Source organism: Eleutherodactylus coqui, chromosome 7, assembly GCF_035609145.1.
Source record: "Eleutherodactylus coqui strain aEleCoq1 chromosome 7, aEleCoq1.hap1, whole genome shotgun sequence".
Lineage (NCBI taxonomy): Eukaryota > Metazoa > Chordata > Amphibia > Anura > Eleutherodactylidae > Eleutherodactylus > Eleutherodactylus coqui.
Genome location: NC_089843.1, coordinates 214364052 through 214385651, shown reverse-complemented (window position 1 = coordinate 214385651; position 21600 = coordinate 214364052). Strand labels below are relative to the sequence as shown.

Here is a 21600-nt window from a genome sequence, read left to right as displayed (position 1 = left end):
GAATGCAAGTTGCTTTTTTATGTGTGAATTGGCGCATATTTTGCTGTTTTTTCGCACGCGCAAAAAAATACCAACGCTCCCAGCAATTGAAATTGATAATTCATCTAATGAGTTCAAGATGTATTCTTTTCCTGCACCAGTGACTGGGAATGAGCTACATCACCACACGCTATATAAACTGTTGGCAGAGCTGGCACTAGTTTTGGAGAAAATCAGCCGTTTTTTCTAATTTTGCATACGTCTTTAAAGTTTACAGGTTAAGGTAATTTTATCATATTTATCACCTATCCAGTACAGACTTCGACTATTTCCCTTCAGTCCCATAGACTTTAACTAGAGCAGTAAAGGATATGCTCACCTGCAACTCCATTCAAATTCCCCCCCCTATTCCTGGCTGATCACCGCCATTCTAGTGATCGGTGGTGGTACAAGTGGTGGAGTCCCAAGCCATCGGACATTTATCATGCATCCTGTGGAAAGGCAATAAATGTCGATTGCAGGACAACCGCTTTAAGGATATCACAAGTTATGAATAAGTCATCCAAAACTTTGCTCTTACTTTCTCTATTTTAACATTACAGGCACCCAATCCTAGTAGAAGGGGCGGAGAAAAGAGACCAGGAAGACAGAACTTTGGACCTGTCGAATTCCAATCTACCTGTGAACAATTCAGAAGTTTGTCAGACTCAAATACCTCAACTAACAACAAGTTCACTGGGACCAAGTCAAGGTTGTTTCCAATATCCTTACATTGAAGATGGGGCAACCTCCTCCAAAGCACTTGCAATTGCCGACCACAAAATCCCAACCTATGAAAGCACCTTAAGTCATGCCAACACGAAGGTGATGACTCCAGAAGATGTGAAATCTCAGGAGTTGGCCAAGGAGATAATAAACATAGACACGTCTCTTGCCGACATTTTAGATCCAGAGCTCAAGATGAAAACCACTATGGATCTAATGGGGGGGCTTTTCATGAAAAGTACCTGTGCACTAAGGGAAAATAATAGGAGGTGGATCAAGGAGAGGAAATTCCCCGACGAGCTTCATTCAGCAGAAAATGAAATGTAAGTGGCTCATAAAATTGTACATTATTTCTAATTAGGACTGCCGTAGGATCTTTATACCTTGTAACATTAGAGGGCGCTACTATTGGACTCACTCTTTTGGCGCATTTAAATATTAAACAATGAGAAAATATCCGGTAAGTGATAACTAAGGGGACGTCCTCTTATGGGGATCACTAACATCTTCACTACTGGGGTATTTACCTCCCAACCACATTCAGTGCTATTCAACTTATGGGCCATCATTTTTTGTTACATTTTCCTAAGATATTTGTTTCCTTTTTATTAGATATTCAAATAGCCAATATCAACGTGTTTCGGGTGCTCAGCCCCTTCCTCAGAGGTTGGCTGCATTAAGTGTGCTGGATATAAGATCTGATGGTTTCTGTACTCAGGAAGAGAAGAATGATAGTTACTCAATTCACCCAACTTCTGAGGAAGGGTCTGCGTCCTCAAAACGTGTTAATATTGTCTGTTTAAGGCCTCATGTCCACGGGCTTAAAATCCACAGCGTTTCCGCACCCCATAGTGATGCATTGGACACCCGCAGGTAGTTAAATACCTGCGGATGTCATTTTTCCCGTCAGGCGAGGATCTGCGTGCCAGGAAAAAAAATGGACATGCTCAATTTTAGTGCGGGTCTCCCGCGGGGACGACTCCCTCAGGCTTCTATTGAAGCCTATGGAAGCCGTCCGGATCCGCGGGAGACCCATACCAAAATTAAACTCACCTGCTCCGGACGATGCGGTTCTTCCCTTCTTCGTGGCCGGATCTTCTTTCTTCGGCCCGGCGGATGTGCCCGGCGCACCGCCGGCGTGCTGAGCACATCCGCCAGGCCAAAGAAAGAAGATCCGGCCGCGAAGGAAGGAAGATCCGCATTGTCCGGAGCAGGTGAGTTTATTCTTATTTTCAGCTCTCATGTCCGCGGGGCAGGAGGGACCCGCTACGGATTCTACATGAAGAATCCGCGGCGGGCCTGATTTTCCCCGTGGACATGAGGCCTTAATAACTAATAACAAAAAATTGTGTTAATTCCCTTGTCTCAATGATTTTTCTGTTCAAACGGGTTGCGCTTGAGGTCAATGGGCTTTCATTTTCTGAAAGTCACATTACTGTTATATACGGCGGCAAGGCTTGGACCGGCAGCAACTTATATATACTTTTTCAGAAAACTTTGCTTTCTTCATCATTCATCATATTCTTAATAGAAGTTGCTCCACCCTCCTCTTCTCTTCTTGGATTCACATACGCACCAGATAAAGGAGGTCTTATTACCCTCCTCCTTCTTAGCTGTCCTAAATAAAAATGGCGTTGACCTACCGCTGTGGATCTTATCTTACCACACACTGCCTTTATTACTTCAACCCCTGGAACACTGGGACTTGTTCCCTAGGGCTTATTCAGACGTCTGTAGGCACAATTGCGCACACTTCAACGCAATGCATTTGAGCCACGAACAAGGTAGATTTGCACATGCATCGGTGCATAATACTATACTTTTTGCGCTTGCGGGGCCTGTTCACATTTGCGGGACCCTCTCATCATCCTCCCACGTGCCATGATTTAAAAGGCTATGAGGTCCGAATGTGTTCTGTAGTGTATTGAGTGCATTTGCGCCCCTCCCATAAACTTCTATGGGATGTTTGCTGCACAAATATGCCAAAAGGTAGAGCAGGTCCTATTTTTTTGTGTATGCACTATAAATGCGCGCAAAAAACGTTCAAGAGAATCAACCCATTGGTTCTTTTTAGAGCCTCCATCACAGATTCCACAAACAATACTGTCAAAAACAGCAGCTTATTGACCCCAGAATAGTAAGTGGGATCCATCATGGCGCCACTAGTGTCCGGCACATGACTGATCCGTCCCTGTCGTCTACAATGTTTTGCTTCTGTAACAGAACAACACAAGTGGGACAGCGGGGATAACACCAATGTAAGGACAGACTTGGAAAAATAATGTATCCGTCAAACAGATGACAGCCGCTTCCCTTTTTGGTAGTATACTTTTATTTTGGGGTAAAAAAAACACAATTGTGGTGTGAACCGAACCGTTGGGCGCTTTTACACAGGAATGATCATAGCTAGTGAATGAAGGTGAAGTGGGCCAGCAATCATTCTGGTCTGCCTGTCTCCATTCACTATTCACAGTAAACAGGCAGTATTTTGTAGATGAACGACTGCCTGATAACAAGGGCTGGTCGTCTTCCAGCTTTTAGATATTAGAAAGAGAGGGTGATCAAGGAGTAGAACAGGTTGCCATGGGAGGTGGTGAGTCCTCCTTCAATTTAAGTCTTCATACAGAGGCTGGACAGATATCTGTCTGGGATGATTTAGTGATCCTGCACTGAGCAGGGGGTTGGACCCGATGACCCTTGAGGTCCCTTCCAACTCTACCATTCTATGAGTCTATTCTTCCAATATGATAAAGTGACCCTAGGGTGATGGCCTGTCACCTGGCAAATCAGGACTAATTATTAGAATATGGAAAAACTAGACGCATTGACAGCCTGTCACATAGATGGAGGACGAGGTGTGCGGAGCCTCTGGAAGAGTAACATGTCAGGCCTCTATGTACCTCGGATGACATTGTGCAAGTGTCACTGCCAATTACAGCATTTCCATCTAGTGATGGCAGGCCAGTTACTTGTATGTGACAGGGGATTTGATAAGGGAGGAAAGAACACAGACCGGCTATGGCAATCTACTTTGTGAGATAGGAGGTCAATGTTCTTTCTCAATTGCTAAAATATTTTGATATCTGTAATATTAAGGCTTCATAGGTTCAAAGACGGGCAACTAAAGTAATAAATAGGCGGACTACAATACCCAGGGAGGCTATTAAAATTGGGGTTATTTACTTTAGAGAAAGGAAGGCTATGGGGCGACCTGATAACCGTCTATAAATATATCAGGGAACAGTACAGAGATCTCTCCCATCATCTATTTATACCCAGGACTGTAACAAGGGGGCGCCCTCTACATCTAGAGGAAAGAATGTCTCTACACTAACATAGAAGGGGGTTCTTTACTGTAAGAGCAGTGAGACTATGGAACTTTATCGGTCTTTTTTGCTTTCCTCTGGATCAACATTGTGGTGGTAGGGTAACGGGGGGATGTATTTTTTCAGCCAAACACACTATATTACTATAACTAATGGGTTACATGTACTCAATGTTGACAAAGGTATTGGACCCCCACCAATCCTGTGTTGTCAGTCGAAGGAGATATGCAAATCGGATGTGTGAGTATTAGGTATAAAGGAGAGGATCACACAGGTATATGCCAGTACAGAAGCCATTAGAATGCCACCAGATGTAGAGTTGACAATGGGGTTTGGTGGTGGGGTGTCACCTGAGGAACCAAAAAGTACAGGGCATCGCAGCACTTTTAGACCTTCCAAAGTCCACAGTTGGCCATGTTCAGGGAGACCTCAAATACTGACAATCGTGGACAACGAAGCCTTGTATGACCTGTGAAGACATCACACACATCGTCTGCCCTCGTCAGGAGGTCTCACAGGCTATTGGAACATCCATTGGCACCAAAACCATCCATAGGGAACTGCATGTGACGGGGGACCATAGAGGAGCGTCTGCACACAACTATCTGTTTGCGCATTTACCCATCACAAGTCCCCATTGAAGTCTATGTGGATGCGCAATATACAAGGAGATGTTTAAAGCACTGCATAATTGCGCAGGAAAACGAACACATCTGGAACTCATTAGACTAATTAGCCATCTCAATGCTGGGAGCATCAGGCCGATACACAAATGCAACATTCGTTCTGCAAAAACACGGCGCTCATGCGTGCGCGAATACTCATAGGCTTGTGTAAAGGGGGCCTTAGTGTTTGAACATTTGGACAAGCCTATGTTATACCTGCACTAATATATTGTAGCAAATTATCATGGCAGGAGAGAGATTTGTACGGTTCATGTATTTAGCTCACAGAGGGTTGCTTAGACACGATACAATTGTAACATCAGAAGGCCGGGACAACTTTTCACACAAAGCAGAAACTTTCTAACTTAATGACAGATCTTGAAAATGTTGATGTATGAAAAGACAAGGAATATTAGAAAGTGCGCAACTTTTAATTCCAATGCCTTATTTATCAGACAGCTTTAGGAAATAATTCTGAGAACCAGAGCTTACATACTATTCTGCATTTCCTGATTTGAAGAACATCACAAGGCAGCAGTCATGTTTGTTCCTGCATTACATGCCCCTTAGCTGATGTACAAACTGGAGTATATGCAATAAAAAACGACCCATAACACAGCAATAACACTCATTTCAACTGGCTGACACAGTACCAAAATTTTGCATCATTTTTTTTTTTCAGACATTTTGAGTATGGTGCCATCTTGTGGTAGAGAGTGATATGACAGCAGTATGTATACATTGCAGAAAACAAACCTTATTTCATTTTATTTATTCACAACAGACCATAGAAACATGTCAGAAGGCGAAATTAGATGTTTTTCTATTTCATTTTTAAAATAATGACTCATTTAGAAATTGCTGGCAGAATCCTCCATCAGACAAGAATGGAACAACATTCCTCTCCCAAATATTCAGTAACTGGTCTCCTCACTTCCCAGATGTTTACGGACTGTTGTAAAAAGAAGGGAGGATGCTACACAACGGTAGACATGACTCCAGCCCAACTTTTGTGAGATGTGTTGCTGCCATCAACTTCTCAATGATTCATTTTTAACCCATTATGGAGCAGACACTTTTTAGGAATTTTACCCATGTGGCGGTTTTACTGCTCTATTTTTTTATTCCTTTAGCCACCAAAATTATTTTGGCTGACTTTTTTTCTGTCACATATAGGGCTATTTTTAATATCTTTTTCACTGACTTTTTTCCCCATTCTTTAGTTTTATTGTGGGTAAAAAGCTAAAAAAAAAAAGGTTTTTTTAAAATTTGTATATTTACGCTAAAATAAAGTTTTGGAACGGGTTCCTAATTTTGTTTCGGACATTTTGATATATAATATCTATGGTTTTGGATTGCATGGCGCATACAGCAATGGGCGTCGGCATCGGGTCATTTTCTTTTTTATGTGTATATTTTTATTTTTTTCTGTAATTTTTTTTCTACTTATTCCTGTAACTATTTTTTTTTTTTTTTGCATCCATGAGACCCATGACCTCTGGGGGTCATTCAAATGAACTTTTTTTTTTACACACTTTTTTCACTGTCTCTGGGGCATCCATAGGAGCCCCATCCATAGAAGTCCCAATTACAGGGGAAAACATCCCCCTGTAGTGACAATAGTCACTAGCAGAGCTGATCAGGGCATGCTAGGACTATGCAGCTCTGCTGTGCCAGGGGATCCTGGCTCCCGTAGTGGACTTCCACTTTTACTCTTTAGTGCATAGCGCTCATTGAGCGCTATGTATTTGGGAAAAGAGCTGGCAGAAGTAGTTAAAAAGCGCTTTTCACTTCTCCTCCGGGTTCTCAGCTGAGACTAACAGCTGACAACCCAACCTGCTCCTGCTTGATTTCAGGAGCAGAGGCTTTAATCCTGTAGCCATATGCACCCTGTAATCCCAGACTATATATATTATATATCAAAACGTCCAAAACAAAATGAGGAACCCGTTCCCATACTTCATATTAGCCAAAATTTACTAATTTGAAAAAAATAACTATAAATGTAAAAGTATATTTTTTTTTACGCCCAATAAGCTAAAAAACTGGGAAAAAAAGTCAGTAAAAAAGATTTTTAAAAAATAGCCCTATAAGTAACGGCAAAAAAAAAGTTGCAAAAATAATTTTGGTAGCTGAAGGAAAAAAAATAGGACAGTTAAACCACCACATGGGTAAAATACCTAAAAAGTTTCTGGTCCTGAAACCAGAACAGCCTGGTCTTAAGGGATTAATGCTCCACAGCTGTAACTTAATCTTTTGGTAGTCAACCTTTTGTGTACAGAGTTTATCAGTACATTCAGAGTGTGATCAGTGCAGAAGGCCAGGAGAGAAAGAGAAGAAGAAGTGCTGGTAAGATGCTTCTAGATAGAACAATTCTCATTCAAAAGAGCAAAAGTGAACGATGCGTTCGGTCTAAACGTGAACCAACAACTGGACAATGAATAAGAATCGTTCGCTTTTCACTCATTATTCATTTTATGCCAACATAAAAATCATCATTGGCTCATTCATTTACCTTTCGGGTCACCCAGCGCTCGTTCCATCCCTCTCAGTCACTCATACAGCGAATGGGAAAGGCTGAACGATTCTTGCTACCAACAACGTATCTGCCGGTAAGACAGGCAGCGTGAAAGCCGGCGAACCAGCAGTGACGTCACTCATTCGTTCATTCATTCAAACGAGAATCGGCTCGTCTGAAATGACCCTAAGTGGAGAAAGAGGCATTTTTCTGTAAAAAGATATATTCCATATACATTTCTTATATTCTCTTTAGTTACACTTCATATGTTTGCCCCATTGCTTCCTTGTCATCAGCTACATGAGTGCTTGTTTTTATCTATCTATAGGCCAGACAACAAGACGATTCCAGCGGAGAATGGAGTAAGATCACCTGGGTACTATTCAATGTCTGCCCCTGAAGCTGAGCTTCTGAAGAGGCTCACAAACATACATACAGAGGGAGCCGGAGGAGCGGAGCACCTTGATGTGAATGAAAAGAAGGTAAAAAATTGTTTATGACAATCAGTAAAGTTAGATTTTGCAATTAATAATGTAAAGCGGGGTGACCTCTCTTCACACAGCACGGGGCGTCAGCTGTTTATTACAGCTGACAACCGCGGGCAATAACCGCGACCAGCCGTTCGGCCGATCGCGGCTATTAACCATTTGAATGGCGCTGTCAATTCTGACAGCGGCATTTAAATCCCCTGATCTATGTTCAGAAGTCCCGTACGCCCCCCGCGGTGAGATCAGGGGAGCCGTGCAGGTGTCATGGCAGCCGGGGTCCTTCTGAAAGGCCCCAAGGCTGCCTTGGGAGACTGCCTATCAAGCCATCTCCGTGGGGTGGCTTGATAGACTGCCTGTCAAATGGCAGTATGACGTAATGCTATAGCATTACGTCATAGTGCAGGAGTGATCAAAGCATCGCTGGTTGTAGTCCCCCATGGGGACATTAAAGTAAAGTAAAAAAAAAAATCAATAAAGTTTTATTAATTGTAAAAATTAAAAAAAAGTTATAAAAGTTTAAATCACCCCCCTTTTGCCATATCTATTATTAAAAAATCTAAACTTTTTTAGTTACCCTGTCTCCCAGAAAAAAACGCAATAAAAAGCGATCAAAAAGTCGTATGTATTCCGAATTGGTACTATCAGAAATTACAGGACATCCCGCAAAAAATGAGCTCTTGCTCAACTACGTCGACGCAAAAATAAAAAAGTTATTGCGCTCACAAAATGACCGCAGAAAATAATTGAAAAAAATTAAATGTCTTTGAAAAAAAAGAATAGTATAGTAAAAAAAAAAACTATACAAGTTTGGTATCGTAGCAATCGTACCGACCCATAGAATAAAGCTATCATGCCGCTTTCGTTGCACTTTGTGCGCCGAAGAAACAAGACGCAGAGGTGGAATTCTTTTTTTTTTTAATTATTTTACTCCACTTAGAATTTTTTTACATTTTTACAGTACATTATATGGTACATTAAATAGCACCATTGAAAACTACAACTCGTCCCGCAAAAAACAAGCCCTCATACAGCGACGTCGATGGATAAATACATTTTTTGAAGGGGGGGGAGGAACAAAACGAAAATGGAAAAAGAAAAAGGGGCCGTGTCATCAAGGGGTTAAAGACTGAATTCTAATAAAATGTAATAGATAATATGGATTAAGTTTTTAGACACAAGGACTAAATTGACAAGTTCGGCTCTGCTACAACTGAACTTATATGATGCTGTATAGAGATGAGCGAACGTACTCGTTTCGAGTAATTACTCGATTGAGCACCGCGATTTTCGAGTACTTCCGTACTCGGGTGAAAAGATTCGGGGGGCGCCGGGGGGCGGAGGTGTGGCGGAGCGGGGGGTAGCAGCGGGGAACAGGGGGGAGCCCTCTCTCTCTTCCTCTCCCCCCCACTCCCCACTCACCCACGGTGCCCCCCCGAATCTTTTCGCCTGAGTACGGAAGTACTCGAAAATTGCGGCGCTCGGGCGAAAAAGGGGCGTGGCCGAGTAGGTTCACTCATCTCTAATGCTGTATGATTGAGGTGCTTTTAGATTTCATGCTTGACTACATTTCATCTCAGGTCCTGAGTAATTAGTTTAAAGCTGGAAACCCCTTTAATTGACCCTGATGAAATCTGTTGGTGCGGTCAACTTTAAATATATTGCAAGCATGAGCGGTTACCTTCCTTTGTTGTAAAAAGTGTTAAGCTGCACGTTTTCTGCCCGCGTCATAAACACCAACTTTACAAGAGAAGAGAATTTACAAACCGCCCCTGTAACTCAATCATGAAGCCCGTCCCCATGTGAGTGGAGGAAGAGAAAGCGATCTAAGTGATTAGTGCCATGCTGTTAATTCCATGGGCATAGTTCTTCTGCTGTGTATGAAGGACGTTGGCATAGTCATGACGAGCGGAGCCAATAGGAGAGGTCATCAAAGCCCACTTGTTTTGTGCACAATAGCATTATATCTGCTGGCTTTTTGGAATCCCCCCAAAACGTATTAATTAAAACAAAAGAAGGCCTTGTAGGTCAGGTATGTGGCACACTGTCGTCTGATGGATACAACAGGCAGTGCTTGCACTACGGACCCTGCATACACTGGAGGGCAGAGATTGATTGACGTCTTTTTCTGGATGTGGCAAAGATCCAGGTCTCACAGTTAATGATGTGCTGCCTCATATTATGCGGCTCTGACATAGTTCATGTTGTTCCTTGCCCTGACTTGACACTCACTTGTAAGTGACTGAAATGTTTCATGGGTCGGGAAGAGTATTGTTTCTCCTTAAGGAGACTACCTAGAAGGTGTGAGGAGGCTTATAAGGCCATGCATGCTCTTCTGGGAAATATGCAAATGCAAAGATTGAACAATGCATCTGTAGTGCCACCTATTGGAAGGCAGCATTCCTGCAAGTCAATGTCAGACCTTTTAACAAGCCTTGTAACAATGACTGAGAATTATGAGCCAAAGTCAACCATACATAGACAGCTGTTTCGGGGTGATTAACCCTCATTAGTGTGCAGGAGGTTTCTGGCTTGGCTAGTGAGAGGCCTGCAGACGTGAGTAAGGAAGGGGATCATTAAGGAAAGCACCTATACGGTGTGAGGAGACTTATAAGGCCAACCATGCTCCTCTGGGAAATATGCAAATCGTAAAATGGAACAATACCTCTACAGCGCCAGTTATTGGAAGGCAGCATTCCTGCAAGTCAATGTCTATAGAGCTATCACTAGCCAAGCCAGAAACATACTGCCCATTGAAAAGGGGCAGTTACCCCAAAAGAGCATGGTTGGCTTTGGCTCATAATTTCCAGTCATTGTTACAAGGCTTGTTAAAAGGTCTGACAATGAGCAGCAGCAGGAGCCGGGAGAGGTAAGTATAAGCCTATTTGCTATGCTATTGCTTGGGGATGGGGTTTTACGCAGAACCTACAACTCAGACAACCCCTTTAAGGAGCCATTAATTTTTCATATATAAGAGAGACCCTTTTCAGGTGCTAGGCCCAATTTAAGGGGTTAAAAAGCTGAGGGGCAAATCTACAGCCCTGTATACCATTTTTGGGGGGTGCACCGTATTGATATATATGAGGTGGCATAAGGAACCATATCTAACATGTCTAGTCAGATACCACCACAAGTCGTACCACCAAAATCACTTGTTTTATCATCTGATGACTTTATGGATCACGCAGGGAATATTTCTTGGACCTTTTTGTAGGCTTGTAGGTCATGGAAAGCATCTTGACGTGTGATATCTCTCTGCTTTGTTCACAGGCGGAATTAATTAACAGCCTTAACCATAAACTTGAGATTTTGAAGCATGCCAAAGAAAGTCTTCTCACTGACATAAAGTTCAATAACAGCCTAGGAGAAGAGATGGAGGCCCTTGTGGAGAATCTCTGCAAACCCAATGAGTTTGACAAGTATAAGATGTTCATTGGAGATCTGGATAAAGTGGTAAATCTTCTGCTATCAATCTCAGGACGTTTGGCCAAAGTGGAAAATGTACTCAGCACACTGGGAGACCATGAGAATGCCGAAGAATGGGTAATCCTTCTATTATACATTATTTTATTGACCCCCCCCCCCCCCCCCCCGCCCTAGGCTATGGAACGCCTTCACTGTGATTTAGTTCTATGCCAGATTCTCTACTAAAAACTCCTGGGCTCCTACCCATTAAGGCTCCCTTCATGCTACAGCTGCCATTTGAGATTTTCATCAGGATGATTTCCTGATTAAAGGGGTTGTCCCGCGGCAGCAAGTGGGTCTATACACTTCTGCATGGCCATAATAATGCACTTTGTAATATACATTGTGCATTAATTATGAGCCATACAGAAGTTATAAAAAGTTTTATACTTACCTGCTCCGTTGCTGGCGTCCTCGTCTCCATGGTGCCGACTAATTTTCGCCCTCCGATGGCCAAATTAGCCGCGCTTGCGCAGTCCGGGTCTTCTCCTGTCTTCTATGGAGCCGCTCGTGCAGAATGCAGGCTCCGTGTAGCTCCGCCCCGTCACGTGCCGATTCCAGCCAATCAGGAGGCTGGAATCGGCAATGGACCGCACAGAAGAGCTGCGGTCCACGGAGACAGAGGATCCCGGCGGCCATCTTCAGCGGTAAGTATTGAAGTCACCGGAGCGCGGGGATTAAGGTAAGCGCTCCGGTAAGCTTTCTTTACCTCCCTGCATCGGGGTTGTCTCGCGCCGACCGGGGGGGGGGGGGGGGGGGGGTTGAAAAAAAAAAAAAAAACGTTTCGGCGCGGGACAACCCCTTTAAATCCTGAGATGTATACATTTACCCCCTTAAGGAAACGGCCTATTGTGGCCCAAAGGGACGCAGCAATTTTTTTAGGATTTTTATCTTGGCATTTCAAAAGCCATAGCTTTGTATTTTTCCCTCGACATGGCCCTATGAGGGCTTGTTCTTTGTATGGTGAGATGCAGTTTTTTATTGGTTACATATAATGTATTGTAAAACTCTTTAAAAAATTTTTTAGAGCTGGGTGAGAAGACATCAATTCTGTCATTTTTTTGTTTTTTTTAAAGCATAAGGTAGCCTTCACGCAAGCGTGTTTAAGTGCATGCATAGGCACGCGTCTATTACAACCACTGAATTCCCTATGGTGTGTTCACATGTCTGTGCTTTACAGGCGTGCGCCTGTAAAGATAGGACATGTGTGCACCATGTGGAATGCATGCAGTGCCTTCAATGGAGACATGGCTGCTGCTGGCAACTTCATTGAAGGCAATGGTCTGCCAGCACCCCTGAAGTGATTTTCAGGGAAGAGCTTTAAATATAAGCTCTTCCCTGAAAAATCATCCATTTTAGTGTAAATAAATAAATAAAAACATATATATACTTACCTTCCGCCGCTGCCGTGTCCCCCGCGGGGATGAAGAACACATCTGCCACATGCGGCAGATGTTTTCGTCATCCCCACGGGGAATAAAAAATTCCCTTTTGCAGCTGTCACAGATGTGACAGATGCAGCAAAGGAGTTCTTCATCCCCACGGGAAATAAAGAATTCCCTATCGGAGCTGTCACAGATGACTCTCTGTAAATATAAACCCTTCCCTGAAAAACAACCCAAGATTGTGTAAAAAAAAAAAAATCATACTCACCTGCACTGCTGCCACCGGCCACATTGAAAACAATGGGGTGCAGGCAACCTCTGCAGTGATTTTTCAGGGAAGGGCTTTAAATATAAGCCCTTCCCTGAAAAATCATCCCTAGGTGTAGAAAAAAAAAAAACAGTACTCACCTAGTAGCGCTGTCCGGGCTCCGACACATCTTCTCTCTGTTATTCCGGCACTGATCTATGGCACTTTCAAGAGGCGGGGATTTAAAAATCTCTGCCTCTTGAAAACGGTGGTCTGGTTGGCTGAGCGCTCAGCCAATCACAGGCAGAGCTCAGCTATTCATTAAATGATAGTTGACCGCTGCCTGTGATTGGTCACAGCGCTCAGCCTATCACAGGCAGTGCTCAGCCATGTCACAGCTGTGGCAGGGGGTTCCTTCATCCCTGCAAGAGTCCCCTTGTTACTTAACACTGTGACAGTGATGTCACAGTGTTCAGTGATGAGTGGACCCCCCACGGGGAATTTTTACGCGCAGCACAGACCTTCCTGTTGCACGGATGTCCTATCTCTTGCAGGTGTAAGTACTTTGCAAGAGACAGACATGTGAACACAACATAGGAAACCAATGGTGCTACCAGACGTGCTTTTTTTTTGCGCTCATAGGTGCACACAAAAAAAACCCTGTCTGACTTTGCCCTAAATCACATGATAAATTTTTTTCAGCGGATCAGTACAATTACGACGAAGCCAAAATTATTATTTTAGGTTTTTTCACTTTTGCACAATAAAAACCCTTTTTTTTATAAAAATATTTTTTTCTACATCGCTGCATTCAAAGTCCCATAACTTTTTTATTTTTCTATGGACGGAGCTCTATGAGGGTCTGTTATTTGCGCGATGAGCTGTAGTTTTTATTGGTATCATTTTGGAGTACATACAACTTTTTCAATTACTTTTATTGCATTTTTGGGAGTTTAGTTTTAGTTTTTAGTTTCGTTTTTTTACAGCCTTTGCTCATAAATAGTGTGTTTAATTTATTGCACTGGTCGTTACGGATATGATGATACTAAATATGTGGGATTGCTGCTGTCAATTCTGACATTTAAATGTCACAATCAGGCTGATATTTTTCGAAACGCCTCGCTACCTTCCCCCTCAAACGACTGAAAAAATACTAGAAGTTTGAAAAGAGCCTTTTCCTAGTCATCACGTCGACATAAGAAAATGTAAAAATTGAGCCCAATGCAAAAATATTCATAAAAATCCAGTTTATTGAAATATTGCTGATTAATCTCACTTGGTGAACACCTCAGAAAAAACTGCAAAGCCGCCCCGGCTCCAAAAGAAAAGTGAATAAAAAACAATTAAAAAGTCATATGTGCCCCAAAATGGTACCAATAAAAACACTACAGGTCACCTTGCAAAAAAACAAGCCCTCCTACAGCTGTATCAAAGGAAAAATAACGTTATGGGTGTCAAAAGAAAGCAATTTTTTTTAAACGCCTGTTTTTTAAGTAGTATTATGTAGAAAAATACCCAAATTTAACGTCCCCATAATCTTACTGACCCAAAGAATAAAGACAACAAGTAATTTGTACTACACAGTAAACGCCCGTTAAAGTACAATGACAGAAAAATGGCAAATAGCGTTTTTTCCATTTTGCCCAACTTATACATTTTTATTTCCAAGACCATTTCCTGTAAAATAGCTGACATTCTTATTTCAGTCATTCTAATTCAATTTTTGTAACTCATTGCAGAATACCTGGAATGAAAAGAAAAAGCAACTTTGTGGACAGCATGAAGATGCCCGAGAACTTAAGGAAAACTTGGATCGACGCGAGAAATTGGTGACAGACATCTTAGGGAACTACCTCACCTGCGAACAATATCAGGACTACCAGCACTTCGTGAAGATGAAATCAGCCCTTCTTATAGAACAGAGGGAGTTGGATGATAAGATTAAACTTGGTCACGAGCAGCTGACCAGCCTGTTAGAAAGTTTACCTAGAGATTTTGTAGTCAGTAGAAAAGTGCCTTCAGCATCTTCAAGGAATGTGAAAATGCTTCCACCGCTGATCACATCCCTTTAATGGTACCTTAACACTCAGGCAGGAAGCTCCAGTCGGTACCGGTAGAAGTGACCTTCCTATGGTGTTACTCCAGTCGGTAACGGTAGAAGTGATCTCCCTATGGTGTTACTCCAGTCGGTAACGGTAGAGGTGACCTTCCTATGGTGTTACTCCAATCGGTAACGGTAGAAGTGACCTTCGTATTGTGTTACTCCAGTCGGTACCAGTAGAAGTGACCTTCGTATTGTGTTACTCCAGTCGGTACCAGTAGAAGTGACCTTCCTAAGGTGCTACTCTAGTCGGTAACGGTGGAAGTGACCTACCTATGGTGTTACTCCAGTCGGTACCGGTAGAAGTGACCTCCCTATGGTGTTACTCCAGTCGGTACTGGTAGAAGTGACCTCCCTATGGTGTTACTCCAGTCGGTAATGGTAGAAGTGACCTTCCTATCGTGTTATTCCAGTTGGTAACGGTAGAAGTGACCTCCCTATGGTGTTGCTCCAGTCGGTAACGGTAGAAGTGACCTTCCTATGGGGTTACTCCAGTCGGTATCGGTAGAAGTGACCTCCCTATGGTGTTACTCCAGTCGGTAACGGTAGAAGTGACCTTCCTATGGTGTTACTCCAGTTGGTAACGGTAGAAGTGACCTTCCTATGGTGTTACTCCAGTCGGTACCAGTAGAAGGGACCTTCCTATGGTGTTACTCCAGTCAGTACCAGTAGAAGTGACCTTCCTAAGGTGTTACTCCAGTTGGTAACGGTAGAAGTGACCTTCCTATGGTGTTACTCCAGTCGGTACCAGTAGAAGTGACCTTCCTAAGGTGTTACTCCAGTCGGTACCAGTAGAAGGGACCTTCCTATGGTGTTACTCCAGTCGGTACCAGTAGAAGTGACCTTCCTAAGGTGTTACAGACCAACTACTGGCAACTTTCATGACGGAAGCACAAAGTAAGAAAGCTTTTGGTGAAGATATCATCATTGTGGTGAAGGACATCCCACACTTTGTACTTTGTTTCAGTGCCTCACCCTTCCCATACAAGTGTTGGGCCTACCGGGAACAATGGACCTCCGTAAGTCACTATTGGATGGAACGGGAAGACAATATATGACTCCTAACTTATTGTCTGAAGCAACATCTGACGAATGCCTTAATGACTCTGCCTTCAAATTATTGCTATTTATAAAATTCATTCTTGTAAATGAATTCTGTAAGTTTTGTATATATATATCCTAACCTTTATTTTGCTGTAGAAAATTCCTTTTTTTGTATGTTGTAAAGAAATATAACTAAATCTGAAGTCTCCAGTAAGATGACATATTTTATGGATTTTTTTATTTTTTTTTGTTTATGCCAAGTGACTCATTTGAGATTGACAAATTGCTATTCATTTGGAAAGAAGCCTCTGGCTGAAGCACTATAGTAAATATAGCCAAACCTCTGCAAAGAGCGTGCCAATAGGAAGCCTGCACAGCCATGTTTTTATGTTGTGTCAACTGCATGCCAGGCTCACCGTATTACGAAGTGCCTAAAACACCCTGTTTGCTGGCGCTACAAGGTTTACTGCTCATACATGTCCTCGTGAAGGAAGCACTTGCCAGCAAAGACGTAACTTATGTCACTTCTGTGTTGTCCAAAGTGGCGATTTACTCTTGTTTTCTATACACCAAGCTTCACCGTATATATATAAACTTTTGACTTCAAGGATTGAAAACACAACTCTGGACAATAAAATATACTTTGTAATTTACTTTCTTACTTTTTGTTTTCTACGTGTGATTTAAAAGTTTCTCTAAATTTAAGAAAAGTTGGAAATAGAGTTTTTTTTAAAATGTAAATATCTTTCCATCCAATCCTGATTGATTGAGATAAACTAGTAGTTTTGAACTTTTTCCAATCCACTGTCTGACGTCAGAAGACATTATGATTTAAGGCTGTACGATGTTGGAAGACGTCCGTCAGGGTTCTCTTACTGTATATTGCCAGCCTCTCTGCTGTCGGAGCCTATCCAACGTGTCACCTCATGCAGTACTGGCTTTAGCCAGCAGATAGCGCCATTGTATAACAGCAGAAAAAGAGTAAGCCCCCTAGGAAAACCAGGATACAAATTGGATTGGAAAGGGTTAATGCTGTGAGAGGCGTAAGGACAGTCAAGTCACATCCCATGTCTTCCCTTCTTCCTCTATCAAGTGTCCCTCGATCGCAGTGAGAAAACTTTGGATGTTGATACAAAGAGTAAAGTCCCATTTAGACGGGGTGATGGTCGGGTAAACGACTGCACCAGCGCTGACCTCACCACTAGGGTCGTTAGTGATTGTGCAGAGCATTTAGACAGGCAGACTTCACCGCTGGATCACGGGCTTCTTTTACACGCAGCGATAAGCCCGTGAACCTGCAATGTTTTTTATGAGGAAAAAAGTTAACAAAAAGTGAAGGAATGGTAAACAATTTCTTTGAATTCTTTGCATTATCATTTGATTGTGCTAGATTTGAGCAATAATTATCCCATGTAAATGGTCCTTAAAGGGGTTGTCTCGCGCCGAAAGCTAAAATTTTTTTTTTGCCCAGTCCCCCAGTACCTGTAAAGGAAAAACGCTGCCATGTGTTAGTAAAAACAAAAATTCCCTTACCTGAATCCCCATTCAGCTACTTATCTTCTGTCCAAGATGGCTGCCACTGGTCTTCTCCCACAGTGCACCGCGGGTCTTCTCCCATGGTGCACTGTGGATGTTCTTCTGCTGTCTGCGTTCCACTGCCGATTACAGCCACCCCATTGGCTGATCGGCACCATGTGACAGGGGCGGAGCTACACGATAACGCTGAGAAGGGGGAGGAGCCAGGATGCAGCTCATGAGCCCGGACCATCCATGCAAAGAATCGACTGTTCCTGCGACCAGAGAAGAAGTTTGTTCGTCGTCATGGAGACGGGGACACCAACACCGGGAGGGGGTAAGTATATAACTTCTGTATGGCTCATAATTAATGCACGATGTATATAACAAAGTGCATTAATATGGCCATACAGAAGTGCTTAACCCCACTTGCTGCCGCGGGACAACCCCTTTAAGGCTTCTTTCACACAAGTGTATATCAACCAGCCTTTTTCACGGCCGGCCGATATGCGCTGTGATCTGATGCATTAGATTCCAATGTATCAAATCACATGGGCGTATTTGCGAGACTTAAAAACGCCCGGCCAAGCCAATATAGAGCGGGGCGTTTTTACGTTGGGCCTAAAACATAGTTCTGGAACTAGGTTTGGGCTGCAATACCTCGGCCGCTGCTTGGGCTCTTATGGGAGCCCATGGCAGCTGCCGTAGGTGGTCTATTCTCCTCCTCTTCCCCGTGCAGGCTCACTTGTCTTCCTCCTCGCTTGTTCGGTGCAATGAGAGTGGGCGGGAGAGGGGAGGAGCTAAGCGGTGATCCACCCCGCCTCCTCCCATTGATGGCTATGGACAAGGGGTGGGACATGGGTGGAGTTAAGCGCCCGCCCTCTCCCCACCCTTTGTCCATAGCCATCAATGGGAGGAGGCGGGGTGGATTGGTGCTTAGCTCTGCCCCCCCCCCTTCCCACCATTGCACAGACCAAGTGGGGAGGAAGACAGGTGAGCCTGCGATGGGGAGGGAGGGGAAATGGGAGATGGCCTGGTGAGGTCGGTGCATTTGCTCTGGCCTCATCAGGCCATATGAACGGGCGCACAAATGTTTGATTTGTGCGCCTGTTCACCAGGTTTTTCACCCCCAACGTAGCGTATATCGGCAGGCCATAAAAACGCGCTCGTGTGAAGGAAGCCTAAGGGTCCATTTACAAGTACAGATTTATCATTTGAACAAGGGAATGATATCAGGGTTCGCTCTTGTGCAGCCTGTTTATACAGCAGATACATCATTGGCTCGTTCAAACAAGAAATTATTCAGTCGCTCACATTCACTGCATTGGGGCCTTTTTACACGTAACGATTATAATTCAAAAAATCGTTCAACTGAGCGAAAATCAACGATAATTCAGTCTAAACGCGGCCAGTGATAAAAACTATAATGTTTCACTTTTCCTTTTGTTGTTCATTTTATGCGGGCATAAAAATCATCGTTGGCTCGTTCATTGAAAGATCGAAGGATTTCGTGTTTGAACGAGCCAACGATATATCTGCCTGAGCTCCGACATCATTCATTCAAATGAGAACTCTTTTAATGTAAACGGACCTTTAGCGACTGAGAACGGCTGGCTGGCACATTCACATGGAATGATCATTCACTTTCGCTTGTTGGAACGATTTTTTTAATGGTATTCAGTGTAAAAGGCTCTTAAGAATAAGAAGCAATGGTTCTAGGGTGAGGAAAGGAGATGATATCCGATAGAGTAAAGAATTGTATTATTTTAGTTTTTGCAGGCAACACATTTCGACTACAGAATGATATGTTCCTCAGGGCAGCATGCATCAAGACTGAAAGTTGTCATTATTGCAAAATAAGAGCTAAAGGCCCTTTTACACGTAACAATTATTGCTCAAACTTTGCTCAAAAGCCATCTTTTGAACGATAATCGTTGGATGTAAATGTGTCCATCTTACACTTTTCTGCCGAACGATGATTTTGTGTTTGGCATAAAATCCATTATTCAGCAGAAGAGCTGATAGCAGGGACTTTGCGCTGTGTTCTCCGCGGGGAGCGCTGATAACATTTTCTTAGCTGTCATCCCTGAGTAGCTCCACACTAACCAAGGGGTCAGAAGAGAAATCTATACAGAACTATATAGGGTCCTTTTAGATAAGTCGATTCTTATTTGAACGAGGGACTGACGCCACCAATAGTTCCTTCATTCTCGATCAGCCTGTTTATACAGGCAGATTCATCGTTGGCTCGTTCTAACATGAATTGTTCATCCGCTGTATAACTGACTAAGAGGGACTGAACAATTGCTGTTTAAACCGAACGATAAGCGAACGAGCCAACTATGGTTTTTATGCCTGCAGGAGGTGAACAACGAAAGAAAACCAAAGGCTTCTTGTTCGTCTTTCGGTCATTGGCTCCCGTTCACTTTTGCTCATTTGAACGACAATCGTTCCATCTAAAAGCTCCCTTACTCACAAGCTGGGTGACTCAATGGACTAAAAATGCCAGTAAGTATATAGAGCTGTAGGCAATCATAGGCCGCAGTGGAAACTAAGGGTGAAGTCACACGAACGTATATCGGCTCGGTTTTTACGCCGAGCCGATATACGTTGTCCTCGTGTGCAGGGGGGGAGGATGGAAGAGCCAGGAGCAGGAACTAAGCTCCCGGCCCCCTCTCCGCCCCTCTGCCCTATTTGTAATGGGAAGAGGTAAGGTGGGGGCGGGGCTAAGTTCCGAGAATTAGCCCCGCCCCGCCTCTCCCCATTACAAATAGTGCAGAGGGGCGGAGAGGAGGCAGAGAGGGGGGCGGGAGCTCAGTTCCTGCACTTGGCTCTTCCATCCTCCCCCCCCCCCCCTGCACACGAGGACAACGTATATCGGCCCGGCGTGAAAACCGAGCCGATATACGTTCGTGTGACTTCACCCTAAGAGTGGTGGAAAAATCGCAGTTTGCCCCATTTTTGCGCGGATTCCGCACGGACAGCTTCATGGAAGTTAATGGAAGCCATTCGATCCGCTGCCCTTCCGCAATGTCAAGAACGTGGGAAATGCAGAAGTTGTTTTTTTTTAAATTTGTACTGCGCATGTCCAATGGCGAGCCGTGCGGACCATCTGCAGTACTGATGAAGAGAAGAAAGGAAGGTACACGCGGACGCCGCCGCTGCCAGGGCTGTATTCTGCATATGGAATCGACCCGCCCCTTGTGCAGGCGGCCATAGTCCTTGGCTGTACATTTGAAATGAAGGCACATGTATTTAGTTTTTGGACAGTTGAATGTTTACCTACATAAGTCAGTTGCCTGAAAACTCTGGTACAGCTATAAATGTGTGTCAGATACATGGATACAAAATAACTAATGTTAATGAGCCGTAGCACACAAAAAATGCTTGACTATCCTCTTGATGATAAAAAGGATGCGCAGTGCCAGAGTTTTTCCAGGAACATTTCGGATAATTACTGCCAAGTATCCTTCGCTCTGCGTGCCCTGTGACTAATAGGCGTTGAGATAATGAACAAACACAGGCCTATTGTTGATGAAGAATCATGGTGTGCCATGCATAGCATTAAACCCAATGACATGCGAAGCTACAGCTAGATGAGAGATTGCCACCAATTATGTAAAAATGTATGCGCATCTACTCAACTTCTAGTCCATCAATATGACTTTCTTAAAGGGATTTTCTCATTTTATAAACTGGGGATCCAAGAGGTCAGACCCCAACGGGTTAAACATATCCTAGTGATATACCATCACCTTATAGGGTAAGAATAGCCCTATAACTTACTTTATGAGACTCTGTTGACATTTTCACTGTAAGCCTCAGTTTGGGCTGCACTGGGATTTCTGTCCCTTTTGACGGAAAAAAACCCCCTTGTTTTCAGGGTTATTCTTGATGGAAAAAATGATGAAAACCTCAACGCAACTATAATCGGCCCAATTATGTAAATTAGGTTGGTTGGTCACCATTTGCATCCATTATAATATTATATGGCTTTTACTATGAATCGAAGCCATGACATGCGTGAGTCTACATACATCATAGAGCAACAGTTGACAATTGAATGGAAAAGCCAGCTTTTGTTGTGGTACAGCTCAGGAATCAG

At 43.4% G+C, this 21600-nt stretch overlaps 1 protein-coding gene across 1 annotated transcript in view; it reads left to right on the top strand.

Annotated features, from left to right (window-relative positions):
- Positions 1-16633, top strand: part of SHROOM3 (shroom family member 3) — an 89629-nt gene extending 72996 nt beyond the window's left edge. Inside the window, exons 7-10 of the mRNA XM_066574343.1 lie at positions 582-1067; positions 7582-7735; positions 11009-11281; positions 14575-16633. Of these exons, the coding sequence (XP_066430440.1) occupies positions 582-1067; positions 7582-7735; positions 11009-11281; positions 14575-14907 (1246 nt within the window). The 3' untranslated portion in view covers positions 14908-16633. The remainder of the gene's footprint in view (positions 1-581; positions 1068-7581; positions 7736-11008; positions 11282-14574) is intronic.
- The last annotated feature ends 4967 nt before the right edge of the window (positions 16634-21600 follow it).